The sequence below is a fragment of the Carex rostrata genome, chromosome 24, assembly GCF_964058835.1.
Source record: "Carex rostrata chromosome 24, lpCarRost1.2, whole genome shotgun sequence".
Lineage (NCBI taxonomy): Eukaryota > Viridiplantae > Streptophyta > Magnoliopsida > Poales > Cyperaceae > Carex > Carex rostrata.
In genome coordinates this window covers 5,882,413-5,898,378 of record NC_135941.1, presented here as the reverse complement: position 1 = coordinate 5,898,378, position 15,966 = coordinate 5,882,413, and the positions used below count along the sequence as shown (strand labels likewise).

Sequence of the window (15,966 nt, the reverse complement as noted above, 5' to 3'; positions counted from 1 at the left end):
AACAACAATACATCACAAAACAGTTAGGAGAGCTTAAGCACATCCATTTTCCAAATAATTCTTCAAAATATTAAATTAAATATTAACAGAGCTACTGAAATAATTACACAGAGACAAATCTCTCTGTGTTAGCTTACGGGCCTTTCATAAAAAAAAAATCTGTGTTTCAGCTGCACAATGGAAACCGACAGGAAAGACTGGTGTGGGTAGGTGCAGATTCAGAATTTTTGTCAGAGGCAAAAAAATATTGAATTGGATTTAAATAGCTAATTGAATAAACCCGTTAACTAATTGGGTACTCAATAAAAAAATAATACTTTGACTTATATTTGGGAGATGATATGAGTACCCGCACTCTCATCCCCCCATTGTACCCCCAATTTTATTTGTTCAATCTTGTTCACATTTCTCATGATCTATAAGAAATTTTGCAAATCTAAAACCACGAACGTCTTCTACACAATTTTATCTTTCAAATGAGATCCATGATGACATACTTTCGGGTTCGTCATCATACAAGTATTTATACCTCGTCATTTAAGTATTTATACCTAGTATTTTTCACATATGACACTGCTGACATTTAAAAGTATTAATATCAAGTATTACAAGTATTTATATCTATGCACTGAAGTATTTATACCTATGTGGTCAACTATTTTTATTAGAGAAAGGTTGACGCATGGACGATTAGGGAAATGTGATGCGGAGATGCGGGGTCCACGATTGGGGATAAATACTTACAAGTATAGGTATAAATACTTGTATGATGCTGTATAAATACTTGCACAATGAGGTATAAATACTTGTGTGACGATGAATCCGAAAGTACGTCATCATGAATCTCATTTGAAAGATAAAATTGCATAGAATACATTCGTGGTTTTAGATTCGCAAAATTCCTCATAGAACGTGAGAAATGTGGAAGATATTGAAAAAAAGAAAAAAAAATCCACCTCTAAAAATATGTATGATTCTTCTCCCCATGTAGTTTGAGTGGTCCCTCCATATAGTTATATCAAGTTAGACATACAAGTATTAATATCTTAATTTGCAAGTATTAATTTATTATCTTCAAGTATTTATACTAGTGTTTTGAATAAATTAGTTAGTTAAGTTAGTTTATGGGAAGTTAAAATCTGTTTAAGAGATGGAGGTACAATGAGGGTACTGGAGTGTGGGGATTGAAATAATTATTCTATTTTTCAATACTCTGACTTGTAATTTTTCATACTTTAACTTATAATTATAATTACCAATCATAATTCAAGAAATTTATTTTGATTTTAACACTAAATTTAATTTTAATTATAAATTAAACATTCAGAGGGAGGCAAAATTTTTTTTCAAAAAATAACAAAATCGATAAGTACCGATAGATCACCACTACACTAAAACTCAAAATTCAGGAGAGACAGCTGCCCCCCTGTTACATGCTGGGTCGTCCGCCCCTGAGTGTGGGAGTGGTATTATACGAACATGGGTCGCTAATTGAGGCGCACGGCAAGCATATGGCCGCCCGAAACCCATTGGAAGTAGAGGCGGTGGCGCTACTAACGACTATACAACACATCCAATCAGCAATATATAGAGGCAGGTCAAAACCAGGTACTTATGTGATATATATATACTGACTGCATGGTACTCATCAAAGCGGTACAAGAACGGAATTTCGATAACCTGCCGTGGTGGGCAGCAGCCAAGATGGCGGCACAATGCGCACACTTCTATCACCAAATCAGAGAAAGAGTATTGCTAATCTATGCTCCAAGGGAGGTGCTCCCCTCACCTCATCTGTTAGCAAATTGGACGAGATGAAACAATACCACTTTTCAGGATGTACCGGGTGCAAACTTCACGCAAGAACTCAAGCTTCCCACAACAATTGACACTGGTTTATTTCAAGTAGCAGGTTAAGATTTTCAGGGTGTACCAGGTGCAAATTCAAGTAGCAGGTTAAGATTTGGCAGAAAAGCAAAGATTGAGAATTTGAGATAGTGAAGAAAATTTATACTTGCTGTAAAGTCTGTCAGTTGACTCTAGGACTAGGATAGCTCATATTTTACTTGTTTGATAGTTAGTTATTTTATTTTCAGCTTTAATTTCATTCTGGCAATTGTAACAGATTATTTTTAGTAATGCAATTCAAGCGCCTTCTCTCAAAACTCAAAAGGAATGCTAGACTCAATAAATATAACTAGAGGCGCACTTAACCCCAAAATACTCAATTCTCAAATCCGGATCCAATTGTCTGATGGTTCTTATAGAGATCCGGATCGGGTCGGATCGTGGATCGCTAGCCCGTGTTAATAACAAAACAAAAGCAGCTTTGAACACGTCCGCCAGCCACGCTCCTGTTCAACGGATTCACATCCTCTCCAATACCTGATAAGGGAATCTTTTACAATTACTAGATCTGAACCGTACTTTTTAACTTGGCACGAATCTCAAAGCCCAAAAATGGGGCCCCCTACAGTGACCCGAATCCCAAGCCGGTTGAGATTTAATCTCAAACCGTAAAGTAAGTGATCCTCTGCAATAATTGTACAATACCTGAGAGGATACGGGTTCCCTGTCAACGTGGCACCTCACCAACCGTGTGGCCCGTTCTCCAGTTTTCTCCGCTCATTCTAGAACTTATTCCTTCTCGATTCTTCTAATCGGAACTCGGAAGCTAGAAAGCAAGGGAAAAAGGGTCCTCCAAAACTACTTTCCAAAGAGAAAAAAAAAAAAAGTAAACAAAAAGTAATGATGAACCAGGTTTATGGGAATGTTGAACACAAATGATTACCAGCAAAGGGTCCCCAGTTTGAGTCCCCACAAAGAATTCATTCAACAGCAATCCAAATACTGCCTCATGATCCGGATCTATCATAAACTTTAGGGTAAATTTCGTGGGAAGTCACTAAACTTTGTTCTTTGTTACGAATTGATCATTTAAGTTTGATTTATTTTTCTATAACCATTGAATTTTTAATTTGTTCCAATCAAGTCACTTTATAACTTTTTTCATTCAAAATATTAACGGAATATTCTCATTTTATCCAAAATATAACGGAATATGCTCATTCCATCTAAAGTTTTAGTAGAATATACTCATTCTGTCCAAAATACTAACGGAAAAGTTATATTTTATTAATTTTTTGAAATAAAAAGTTATAGATTGATTTGACTGGGATAAATTAAATATTTAGTGGCTATGGAGGAACAAATCAAACTTGAGTGATCAATTCGTAACAAAGAACAAAATCTAGTCACCTCCAACAAAATTTACCCTAAACTTTACTAGTGTTTAAATACATTTATTTTCTTAAAAAAAATTAATACTAAAAATTAAAAAGTTATACGATAAAATAAAATCGTTAACATAGTTATTTTCTCCACTTCCACATAAAACATTATTACTTTTCATTTTTATTTATACATGAAAAATAAATTATAAAATTAACATAAAAAACCCATATACATCATGTATTTTTACATATTCTTAATACTATTCAGCCAAAATGTCATAATTTTTACATAATTGAAAAATAATATATGTAATATCTAATAATTTTATTTTCATATTTGCAATTTTAATTTTAAAATATTAAAATATAATAAAATAATAAAACAAAAAGAAACATTTGAATCATTCATTTTTAATCGTTTTTGAGTAAAAATATATATTATATAATAATATAGCGGGATCCCGGTCCGGCAGTTTACGTGATTTTTTTTTAAATCATAAATAAAAAATTATTTTACTAAACCAATTTGACTGCTTTGGTTTTTACAGAAATCATAAGAACTGAAATGCTATTTCGGTCCGCATTTTTTTTTCTGGACCGAAATATTTTCACAAGTTTTACCATCATTTTTTTATCGAAATATGTGAAAATGATTCGGACCGAAATGTCATTTCTGTCCTGAAAAAAATATTCAAACTGAAATGGTATTTCGGTTCTTATGGTTTTTGTAAAAATCAAAGCAGTCAAGTTGGTTTGGTAAAATATTATTTTTTATTTATGGTTTAAAAAAAAAAAATCGGTTTTCGTAGACTCGTAGAGTCCATGGACACTTATAAATTGGCTAGCCTCGGTGCAAACCAGTCATGGGACCCAAGCACAGTAACTTAAAAAATATTATAAATCGGATACCATTTCTTTGTATTAATTTGTTAGAGCTCTTTTGCTAGTTTTTAAAGAGGAGGAAGGCAATTTTGCGTGCGCCGGCTCAGCGTTTTTTCTAGACTCTAGACTAGAGAGACAGAACACGAGAGAGGCTACAAGCAGGGGCGATTTTCCCAAAGCTTGACCTTCCCAATTCTATTCTAGATCTCAGATCTCGTCAATGGCGTCGTTCGCGGAAGCACCTCCTGGCAACCCCAAGGCCGGAGAGAAGATCTTCAAGACAAAGTGCGCTCAGTGCCATACCGTTGACAAAGGAGCTGGTCACAAGCAAGGTCTCTCTCTCTCTCTCTCTCTCTCTGATCCAGTATTTCACATGTGCAAATTCGTAAGCAATAATCTATGTTAATATTTTTCAAAAGTAAAAAATCTGTGTTACCTATACAGAAAATTATTGATCTGGTCCGTAAACTTCGAGGCAATTTTTCTGAAGAAATATTTAATGGTACCTTTTAGGATATCTGGTAATTGTTAATATTATCTGAAGAAATTCAGATGCATCCAGCAGTCAGAATTTATTTGTGAAGTTTCTTAATTTGTGGAATTTTCTTTCAACGGTTGGCCAAGGCTATGCTCCAAGTAAGGGTGGCAATGAGCTGGGCCCAGCTTGTAATCGGCTCGTTTATTTACCGAGAGAGCTGGACCGAACTGACTTTGTGGGTCCGAGCTGAAATCTCAGCTTGTAATCGCCACGAACCAGCTCGGTCCAGTAACGAGCGAGTCACGATTGAGCCACGAGCTTTTTTGCCACCCCTACCTCCAAGACTCAATATTACAAGGGGAAGGAAAAGGAGAGGGAATTACATACTTGTTCCATAACTTTATAATAGGGGGAATGTTGTTTTTCATCACTTTATAATAAAAGAGAAGGGAAGGGCAGCTAGTAGATGGCAAAGATATCACCACTCTACCATTCAAAGATTAATTTTGTTAATTTCCGAAATGGGGTGTGAAGGAAGTGAAAATAGTTCAACCACATTCTCCCTATTTAAGGTTTCTGGAGCACAGCCTTAAAATGACTATAATCTTCACCTTATTTCGGGTTTGAAAGACTAGGAACAAATATAGTGATATAAAGGTTAGAGAGGTGACCATGTCTTTTCAACTTTACCGTGGAACTGTTATTTGGATGATCCCTCTTAGGGTCTGCTTCCAAGTTCAGAATATGAGGAAAGGGAAGGGAAGGAAAGAAAATGAGGATAGGTTTAAGTTTGTTAATCTTCAAGTTGGGAAATAATAATTATTGAAGAAATGAGAAAGTGATATTCCCCCATGCCCCATCCATTTCCATTCGTTGTCCGAAATTAAGAACTTGGAAGGAAGTTTGATTTACTTCTTTTTTTTCCGCTTCTTTTTTGTTTCTTATAGAGCAACCTATGTTTTCCTTTGGATAATATCTTACTTTATAGTTTAAATTCCCATAAGAAAAATTGAGATCTAGATCTGCATCTAGTTCCTGTGTATTGGTCTATATGAAGTCATCTTAATCATACACTAAATACTTTGCTATGCATATTGTCATAATTCTCCTTTGATAACAAAAATGTTAACTTACATAGAGTAAGAACATACATGAGAGCATTAACCTATTGGTTGCAGAAGCTTCAGAATTTTGTGGAGTAAAATTTACAAGAAATTCCAAAGTTTTGTAATATAGTAAACTCATTTTAAATAATGTTGTTTTTTGTGAACAGGGCCAAATCTGAATGGTCTTTTTGGGAGGCAATCTGGTACCACAGCGGGTTACTCATACTCCGCTGCAAACAAAAACATGGCTGTGAATTGGGAGGAGAATACTCTCTATGACTACCTTCTGAACCCCAAAAAGGTTCTCATTACTTTTTTTTGCAATTATTATCTTCATCTTTGCATGCTATCTTTTTAATCTTACATTAGGGGTGGAAATGGTTTGATAAAATCCACAGCTCAAATTTTTACCTGTAGAAGTGCTGATTTAGACAGTAATATTCGTGTCTACACATATTGATTCCATGATGTACCAAAAAAAATACTTAATACTATGCAACTTAAGCATTTAGGGGCAGACAGAGACACTGGCCCTTCTCAGCTACAAGTTCTTGGGTATATTTATACGATTTAGTGTATTTAAAAAAAAAAAAATCTCTAGTTAATAAGGATATAATAATCAAATCTGAATTTATATCAAGAAAAGAAAATATGCATGCAAATGTGGTTATGTTGATCAGTGGTCCTTACATTTGTACTGCTTAATGGTAAATTATCGTATTGTTGCTTTGTATTCGGGTTTATATCTAAGACTTCTATCTGTTCATTTGATTTAATTAAAAATAAAATAAAAACAGTTTTCACAAAGTTGGAAATCATTTTTCTTAAATTATTGGATATCTTTGAAACACTGATAAGGATGTCTAGATCTGATTAAATTTGTGTTATCTGTTTTTACAGTACATTCCTGGAACAAAGATGGTGTTTCCTGGTCTGAAGAAGCCGCAAGATCGTGCTGACCTGATTGCCTATCTCAAGGAATCCACTGCTTGATTTCATCTTTAATCAATCTTCCTTTTCTTTTTCTTTTTCTATTTTGTTATGCAAGATAACAAATTTCTTTGAATTTATAACACAAATAAGCGGGCATTTCGCCTTATAGCTGTACTGTCGGACAATTGAGAGATTCTTTTTCTTATTTTTACAAAGGCTCTGGAAAATTCGTTTATATGGCAGATGTGATTGTTTGAACACTATTCAAAAAGGTTGTTTGTCTCTTAATATTACAGTAGTTCATACTTGATAGCTTGATCTGCGGCTATATTTTTTTATATTATATTTTTTTTGAGGAAAATTAAGGGTCCGGTTCTGACTTTGATTGATTTATGTTCTTTTTGAGTGAGACTATGGTATTATGCAGAGATTAATATTTTAACTTTCTTATAGAAGGGTAGAAAATCACTATTTTTAATTGGTCTAAAAATCATTAGATCAAATAATCTTCTGCTTGTCTTAGAAAAATAATAAAAAGTTTTTTAAAAATATAAAATTTGATCTTCAAGTACATGGTGCGAATGTTTGGATCAAGCTACTTGAATGAGATTGTTTACATTTTGGAACTTAATATCAGAAGTGTCGTTAACACCCTTCACCTGTGCTTGAACTAAGATTTGAATTTCATTGTGCTTTGGAAATTGGAATGACGGAAATCCATGTGACGCAAAAAGATGTTCTAGAGCTTGTAGCTGTAGCTTTACACAATTCTCAAATCTTTAAATTGTTGATGAACCACTGTGACAAGATTCGTGTTTTATTTGCATTTAATTTGTTAATAATTCATTTTTTTAGTGTTTCTGAACCGAACAACGTATTATATATTGACCGAACCTTTGACTGTATAAAACGCAAATTTTACGAATTATGCGCGTTCTTTTCAATAAAAATTTGTCTGGTATTATTCATGAGAACAAGCGTGAGGAGAGAGAAACGTCAAAACAAACTGAACCATGTGGGTCGTGCCAACGTGACTTTTATCTCAAAAGCTTGTCACTTTTAGACAATTTGAATGGATTTTAAGATCTTTTGTACTCAGGAATTATATAAATTTTGTATGACAACTTAAATTTGGGCGGTTCTTTTTTTTTTTTTTTTTTTCTGATTGTATTAAATCATTTTCGAACTATACCAGAATCACAATTTTTTATTCGGCCGAACCGAACCCGAACTTTTCGTTTATCACTATGGAAACAACTCCGTGATCCATCGTCTTGTGATGGCTCGTGCACATTTCTAAAAGGGGTGGACACAAATTTATCAGGGACTTGTCTTGAAAAATTGAAATCAATCACAGACGAGGATACGATTGCAAATATTTCTGTAGTGCCGGAAATTTCCATTCAAATTTCCTTGCAGGACTGGAACTTTTCAGTGCAGATCTGGTCCATTAAAATGCATGGAGATTTGTGCTCCACACTCAATGCACTTGAATGAATCAGATCTACTCCGAAAAATTCCAGCACGACAGAGGATACCTACTCGGAAGATACTGGTTCAAGAAGGACAGTTTTACAATACAGTTACATAGATTTCTATAAAAAAAAATTCAGATTCTCAGCTCAATTTTCCAACGGGGAATTCTTTTTATTTTTAGTTCAATTTTCCAACAAAGAACGCCATTACTAAACAACACATTTGATTTAAACTTTTTGCAATTCCACAGCGTTGCTCACGTTCGTCTATCGCCACTCTATTTGCATTAAGTCTTATAGGTGCTGTTCGGGAAACTCAGTTTAGGCTTCGTTAGAGCTCCTTGGTGTTCTAAGGAGTCTTAAGTTTACTGAACGGATGTTTTTTAGTGCAGTTAATCTCACCTTTCTAGTGTTCTTTTTGTCCATTTTTCTTAAGCTTGTCTAAGTTTAAGTCATTATTTCACATGGCAAGCATTTTGCCAGGCTTAAGCATTTCTTAAGAAAATTACTTTTAAACTTTATTGTCAAATAGGTGCGGATTAGTGCTGCTTAAAAATTAAGTCTCAACGAACAGCTCCCATATTGTTTGTATCTCATTTACACTTATTTATTTAATATTAATTACATCACTGTAATACATTCTTCTTACATTATTCGCGCTTGTTAGTACAAAATTTTGCTTTAAAGAAGGTGCTGCCTGACGAAAAATTATCTTAAATAAAAATTTGCCTACTGCGCCGATGGGCCTCGGCGAGAGAAAAAAACAGATTCGAAAAGCCCCCCAAATTCGTTTAATATTATGTTCTTATTTCATAGCTTGCTTCTATCCAATTTCCTTCTCACTGGTTTAAGCACATTATTTTGAAAGCATGTAAACGTAAAAGAAATATGTACAGATGTTCTGTTTTACCCAGCAATTTTACATGTAAGAAGTTGCATAATGGAGGATAAAATGCAACAGTAAACATAATGCTCCAGACACTGACACTAAACGCAATATAAGACAACACCAGATAAGCTTCAAAAGCCCCATAAGAAACATTATCCAAATAGAAAATTTTCATAACGAAGTAAAAGAAAGTTCACAAATAAGGAAAACTGTCAACCAAAAATTCAATACAACTAGGACAAGTCTAAGACCACAATCTGGCCTAAACATGCATGCACACTCTACCAAAGTGCAACAAACAATCAACCCTGCCACTGAGCCCCAGCTACTGGGGCTCCACTGGCCTGAGCTGTGGGCCCAGCAGCAGCAGCTGGTTGCACTGTTCCTTGATCATACCCCCCCTGACTCACTGGCTGTTCTTGCGCATAACCAGCCTGAGTAGCCGGCATCATCTGCCCATAGCCTGCTTGACTAGCACCCGCATTGTACCCAGTTGACGGATCGGCCACCCCACCTTGATACCCATAAGCTGTTTGATTGTATGCAACAGGCGCCACCTGACTATAACCGGCTGCAACCTGACCAGATTGCTGGGGATATTGCTGTGGGTACTGTTGACTGTATCCATCAGCCCCAGCCGGCTGACTGTACGCCTGCCCATACTGACCCATTGCATATGCATTCTGCTGCTGAGCTGCTGCACCGGATCCATAGGTACCACCTGGCACTTGCCCCTGAGCCTGCGGGTACATTGCTCCGTAAGTCTGCTGGTAGCCAGGCTGAGCCGCTTGTTGCCCATAGTATTGCTGAGATGGTGGCGCCTGCTGAGGTGGCACTGCATTCTGCTGGTACGGGTTGGGAGCCCCATAGCCATGAGGATGTTGTTGTTGACCATATCCACCGGCACCATATTGTGGTGGTGGTTGGTTTCCAGCATATGGAGCTCTTTGGTCCCAAGAGGAGCCCATTGCGGCCCCACGCCCACTACCCCGAGCAGGAGGATACTTGCCATAGCTCTGACGAGGGTTTTGGGGGAACTGCTGAGGATAGTTCTTACCTCTCTGGTTGGGGTACTTACTGTAGCTAGGGGAATGGGATTGGTGTTGGCGAGGTGGTCGTGAACCATAATTCTGTGAACCATATCCATGTGAACCAGGTCCTCGTGAACCATAGCTCTGACGATGCCCCGACCCACCGCGATTCTGTGAATATGACCTTCCAGTCTGTTCAAAATGAGAAATACTGTTAGTGGTAAAAGTAAAGCAAAGAAGGAAAAAACAGAGTCAATAGATGAAAAAGTCCGATAAATAGAGTACAACCAAATAAGAAGCAACAACAAACCATGGAGAGAATTAGCTTAACATCAAGCTACAAATTTTAATAAAATACGCACAAGAAATATTCTACAAAATAAATGAACACTATTTGTAAGGGAAGAATAGCTTCCAGCCTTCAAGTTCCATTGTTCCAGTTTCTAACAGACGATAAAACCAACTAAAGGAAAGAACCACTGTTAGCACTAAGCAGGATAACTGGCTTTAAGCCAAAACACTTAACTGGCACCAGTGCCCCAAACAAGGATTAAGCAAATGTACAAGTCAGTATTCTCGCTCTAAAACTACTAAAATACGATTTTTAATTATGATATCATCTGGTCCTTAATTTGCCATTTCAAAGGGAAAGAAAGAATAAAAGCAGTTGTACAGATCAATTCAAATTTATTCAGTTACATTCCCACAAGCTTTTCATCTTTATTATTAGGGGGACTTTCATGTATACGCCTCAAAAACCACAAAATTACGTATTTCCCCATCAAAAATTCATAATATCATATTTACCCTTCTAATTTTCAAAAACAAACAGATTTATTCAATTTATTTACTATTCTATTAAAGCTCATTTAACATTTATGAAGTATCCATTTTAAGCTTAGTTAAAAAGATAAAAAATATGTAACCTATTTCATAGTAATATTTAGTCTTCTAATTGGTCGGCTTTGAGAGCAAATGGTTCATTTTCTTGCTAATGACCACACACAAGCACATGCAAATGCTACCGAGTATGCATGACAAGTAGAGAAATGAACTATTTGTTTTCAGAAACCAATCAGTAAGAAGACAACATTTTTCTTACAAAGAATACATATTTTTATTTTTTAATAAAAGGGGAAAATGAGTACTTTATAAATTTAAAACGAGTTTTAATAAAATAGTCAATAATTTGGGTAAATTTGTGAGTCTTTGAAATTTATAAGGGCAAATAAGATACTATGAATTTAGAGGGGGGAATACTTTATTTTAAGATTTTTGAGGGGTATACATGAAATTCCCCCTTGTTATAATTTACTTTTCCACAAATAACAAAGCAAAATTAGCCAGTGCCAAAGTTACAGTTCCTAAAAATCTATCAATCTGGTAAAAAAACTAATATGAGAAAACAAAGTGGGGACAAGTAGGAAGACTGTGGCCCTGGTACACTAAACCAAAATTAGAATTTTGTAGAAAGCAAAAAAAGAAAAGGAGGAATTAGGCATAACCGTATGTTACTCCCATGTGAGAATAGAAATATGCGGTTAACCTTCAGCTCTTGAAGCAGCCCTACCCAAACCAACTAAAAGGTGGCTCGGTACACAGCCTCAATAACACCTTTTTTTGGTAGATAAAATACGTGATGGCGCTTCATCTGCATTTATGAAATCCAACCAATTCCAAATGCGGAACTTTGAGCATTGTTAAAACCATGGCATTATCTTGATTCCTTTTGGTTCATACTGCTAAGTCTTTGTCATTATGATCATCAAGACAATCGATAACAAATATTCCAATACTAAGATTACCATCTCATTCATGGTCATTCCATATAACGAATTGCATAATGATGTCTTGATCAGATAACCAAATGTCAGCACTAAGATATAACAAAACCAATGTTCCACAGAACTTGAAACATTACACTAATGCAAATGGGCTATGACTCAGCATTGCAACATTACATGGCGGAATATAGCAGGTAATTACCATACACTTTGTTAATAAGCATCAAGGGAGACCAGAGATAGCACCTCAAATGGATCTAATGTAAATTACAAAACAAATGGCTCAACAACAGGAGGAGAAGTAACTGAATTCGCCGAAATTTAATATTTTGTTTATACGAAACTTCACAGAATATTTATTGCTAAAGTACATAGAATAAGCATGTCTTGGTAAAATATTAAGTTAAGTCTGAGAAAATAAAACTAGAATAACATTTTTAACACGTTACAGTTTTCAGAATATCCTGGCAAGAACAACTGGGTCAGCATAACAAGACGGCACTAGAACTACAAAAGAACGAAAATTTCACTTCCTAAAAAACTCTAATTAAATATCTCAGATCTCCAACTGAACATAGTTCCATTTGCAGAATATATAAGATGATTTTCTACCAAAACTATTATATTGGTTAAAGCCCAGAGCTTATATCAATTTACAAATCTCTCTCAATTAAAAAAAAAATGGTATGGAGATTAATAAGTACCTGATTTATAACATCTTTTATCATATATTTGGCTGCCTCAACTTGTTGCTTATTTCCACTAAGTTTCACCGTTCTTTCCTTCACATCTTCCTCCTCCGAAGCTTCAATAGGTATTAGCTTCAAATAGAGAAATAGCACTAGATAAATACAGAGTAACCTCTTTGCACAAAATTTTAAAAGATGTACACTGTCAATAAAATACTTCAAGTATTAAAACAAACCAGAATGTGAGCACCAGAGCGTGCTTGAAGTTCCTTGATCATTTGACCTCCTTTTCCAATGATTGATCCAACCTACATTGTTTTTCCTTTCTAAACTGTCACTTCACCAATTAAGAAAAGGACCAAAACAAAGATATGGCTATCGACTGACCTTATCATTCGGAACTTGCATTTCAATTTCGCTGGTACTAGATTGTGAAGTATTGGATCCCCTACCATAGAGAGGGGGTGGACGACCAGCATCAGCCTTAATTTTAAAAAAAAAATCAACAAGGTAAATTATATTGTTATTTAGACAAAGAATTATGTACGGAAAGAAATTTCTTCAACAATTATATGCTCCCCACTTGATCAAACAGCCCAATTATAACAAACTGAGCACCAAATAAACTCAAAATATCTATCTATTGCCTCAATAAATGTTGCCTCAACTTACCCTCACTTGTGCAATTTAGCCCCACAATGCCAAGAAAAAAAAAACACAATTACTCTAGTCAGCCCCAAAACCACAAGTCAATACTCCATTTTTTTTTACAAATAAGAAAATTGTGGACCCAAATCACCTCTCAAGGGAAAACCATTTCAAGATTCTTAGAACTCATATGAAGTAAGATATCAATATAATATAAATTACCTCAGCTAGAACATCTCTAATAAGCTGTTCGGCCTTGTCGATGCTTTCAACTGAGCCCAAAATTTCAACAGCACGAGTGGTGGCATCGGGTGCTATATCAGAATCTTTGACAATTTGTATTCTAGCCCCCGACAATTTTTGCATGTTCCTTATGGTGTCCCCTGCTTTCCCTATTAGCACACCAACCTAAGATAATTGAAAAGGAAATCTTTATGAAACTGTCACTAGGACCCTATTCAGATTCCAATGCACCAACGGTCATTTCGAAATACAAGTTGATTTCCATATCTCATAAAACAGGCATACAACAAAAGGTCTTTGTCAATGCATGGTCTTTAAGTTTATTTTTATATATATGCAATTAGGAAAAGGAGTGAGAGAGCATGACTACTTAATACACTGGAATGTAAAATGGTTCTAACGTTAAGTACCAAACAATGTAAGAAACAACATATGGATTTGCATTACTAACCAATAGTGACGTTCATTTAGTATTTTTCGAATCAGGTATGTCTTTGAATTCCTTCTCATACATACAAAACAAGTACCCCAAAAAGCAGGTAGATGCTGGTGGGAGAACTCAAAATATGTTCAAGTTTGAAAACAAATTTTGCATTGTAAAGTTTAACCAGCAATTATACAAACAGTACCCTATGATTAGGAACTTCAATTTTACGGCAGGTATCCGATGAACCATCTTCAGTTTCAGTTTTGTCAGTGGTAAAATCATCTTTCTGCATGTCTCCTTCAGCTGTTTGTTCCAAGTTATTATTAGTATCGTGCTCTAAAGTCTCTGTCCCTCGAGGTTCCTCTTCAAGTGATTCTCCTTTAACAGGTACAGAAATAACAAGAAGAGAATGAAAATGCAAGTTCATTGACAATTCACAATTTGATCTTCTTCTCTTGCTTATTTATATTATTTGTTTCTATATTTGGGGATATATATTAGTTTTTGTTATTATTAATATTGTTCATACAATACTAAGAATTCTGGCAAGAAACAAAGAAACTAACAGAACAGATTGAATGAGAGAATATACCTGATTTTACAGCCTCCTCGGTCTCAGTTTTCTGTCGCTTGGCCTCAGTTCCTTCTCTCTCTTCTTCCCCTTCGTTTCCATCCTCTCCATTACCGGCTCCCTCTAGTTGCCTCTCCGTTTCCTCTTGCACCTCGAGCTTCCTCTTCAAATCTTGATTCGCCTCTCCAGCCTTCTCCTCACCACCAGCTACTTCTTCGATTTCGATCTCAACCTCCTTTTTCTCTTGCGTTTCCTTCACTTCTTTCTCCACCTCCTCCGCCGAATTATCTGGCACCGCCACCGCCGCCGCCGCCGCCGCCTCCTCAGACGGTGGTGCAGATTCTTGCGTTTGGCTATCCACTGGGGAGATCTCCGATGGGACAATTGCTCCGTCTGATTCCGCCATGGCGAACGGACCGAAGGTTAGGGTTTCTTGAACTTTCTCTCTCTCTCTCTCTTTTTTGTGTATTTATTTTCCCCCTTTTATTTTGGAAAGGAAGAGGCTAGGGTTTCGATCGGGAGATATTTGTCAGATCAGCGAGGTTTAAGGCAAAAGAAAGACTTGGGACTTGAGAGAACAGAATTTATTTATTGCAGGGTTTTGCTCGTTTTCTATGCGAGGGGTGGTCACGGCGAGTCCGTGTCCCACCAGGTACCTTGGAATTCATATCCTCTGAGATATCTCATATTTTGCGTCACCGACGTGTCCGGTGCCTATTCGGGGATACCGTAGGGGCCAGTATTATTTGAGCTTTGAGATTCGTGCAGAACGTATTTGAACGGTTGAGATTTTCCAAAAGTCACGCAAAATATGAGATATCTCAGAGGATATGAATTCCAAGGTACCTGACGTGCAATTTAAAATAATGAACGGTCCAGACTAATTCTATCCAAATCAAATTCAATCTAGTGCTTATTGAAACTGTAGGGTATGCTTTAAGATTCGTGCCATGTTAAAAGAACGGTTTAGATCTAACACTTGCACTTCAGTTACCTGGGTGAGACAGACAGATTCGGTCACGGCGTCTTTCCTTTTGGAAATGTAAGACCTTATTCTTTACTTTGAGCATAAATCTTTTTTTTTTCCTAATTAGTTTTTATTTTTATTATTTATTTTGTTGCAAGCCCTTATTCAAATTTAACGAGTCAAAAAACGTTCAAATTTTGACAGATTAATTTTATACTAAATTAATTTGAATATTTAAAATTTTCACATGTAAACGCATCACTCGTAAGGTAAACGGGTTTCAACGGTTTAGATTCGTCATTTAAAGTCGATTTGACAGGAGAACATCCTAGTTTTACTCAAAATTTAACTTTTATTTTATTCGAATACTTTATACATACCACTCAAAATTATAAAATTATGTATTTCTTCCCCTAAATTCTATAATAACATATCTATCATTTTAAATTCTAATAACTCACGTATTTACTCAATTAATAAAAAGATCAAATTAGTTATGTTTAATATATATATAATATAATTAAGTATCTAACTATGCTCGTTCCTTCTACGGTAAAATTTTGATTGCTCCTGCTTTAGTCTTTAGCGTTAAAATTGCATCCCTTCTCGC

General features: G+C 35.7%; 2 protein-coding genes and 1 long non-coding RNA gene across 4 annotated transcripts; 1 reads left to right on the top strand and 2 right to left on the bottom strand.

The window, feature by feature from the left end:
• Positions 1–357: 357 nt before the first annotated feature.
• On the top strand, positions 358–6,915 carry LOC144575810 (cytochrome c). Of its 2 annotated transcripts, XM_078326056.1 has the most exons (4): positions 358–387; positions 4,316–4,447; positions 5,867–6,000; positions 6,600–6,915. In XM_078326056.1, exons 2-4 carry the CDS (start codon positions 4,336–4,338, stop codon positions 6,690–6,692), a joined length of 339 nt encoding a protein of 112 aa, XP_078182182.1. In that variant the 5' UTR covers positions 358–387; positions 4,316–4,335; the 3' UTR covers positions 6,693–6,915. The 2 variants fall into 2 exon arrangements, with proteins under 2 accessions (XP_078182182.1, XP_078182181.1); XM_078326055.1 differs by lacking the exon at positions 358–387 and having other exon boundaries at positions 4,146–4,447.
• LOC144575811 (uncharacterized) lies at positions 4,243–5,376 on the bottom strand. Its single transcript, XR_013518533.1, has 2 exons — positions 4,930–5,376; positions 4,243–4,745 (listed from the first exon to the last, which is right to left on the bottom strand). It is a non-coding gene; the product is annotated as an uncharacterized LOC144575811 (long non-coding RNA).
• A 2,233-nt stretch (positions 6,916–9,148) lies between the features above and the next one.
• Positions 9,149–15,023, bottom strand: LOC144575809 (KH domain-containing protein). Its single transcript, XM_078326053.1, has 7 exons — positions 14,411–15,023; positions 14,021–14,196; positions 13,371–13,556; positions 12,888–12,983; positions 12,737–12,808; positions 12,516–12,632; positions 9,149–10,219 (listed from the first exon to the last, which is right to left on the bottom strand). Exons 1-7 carry the CDS (start codon positions 14,793–14,795, stop codon positions 9,299–9,301), a joined length of 1,953 nt encoding a protein of 650 aa, XP_078182179.1. The 5' UTR covers positions 14,796–15,023; the 3' UTR covers positions 9,149–9,298.
• Positions 15,024–15,966: the final 943 nt, after the last annotated feature.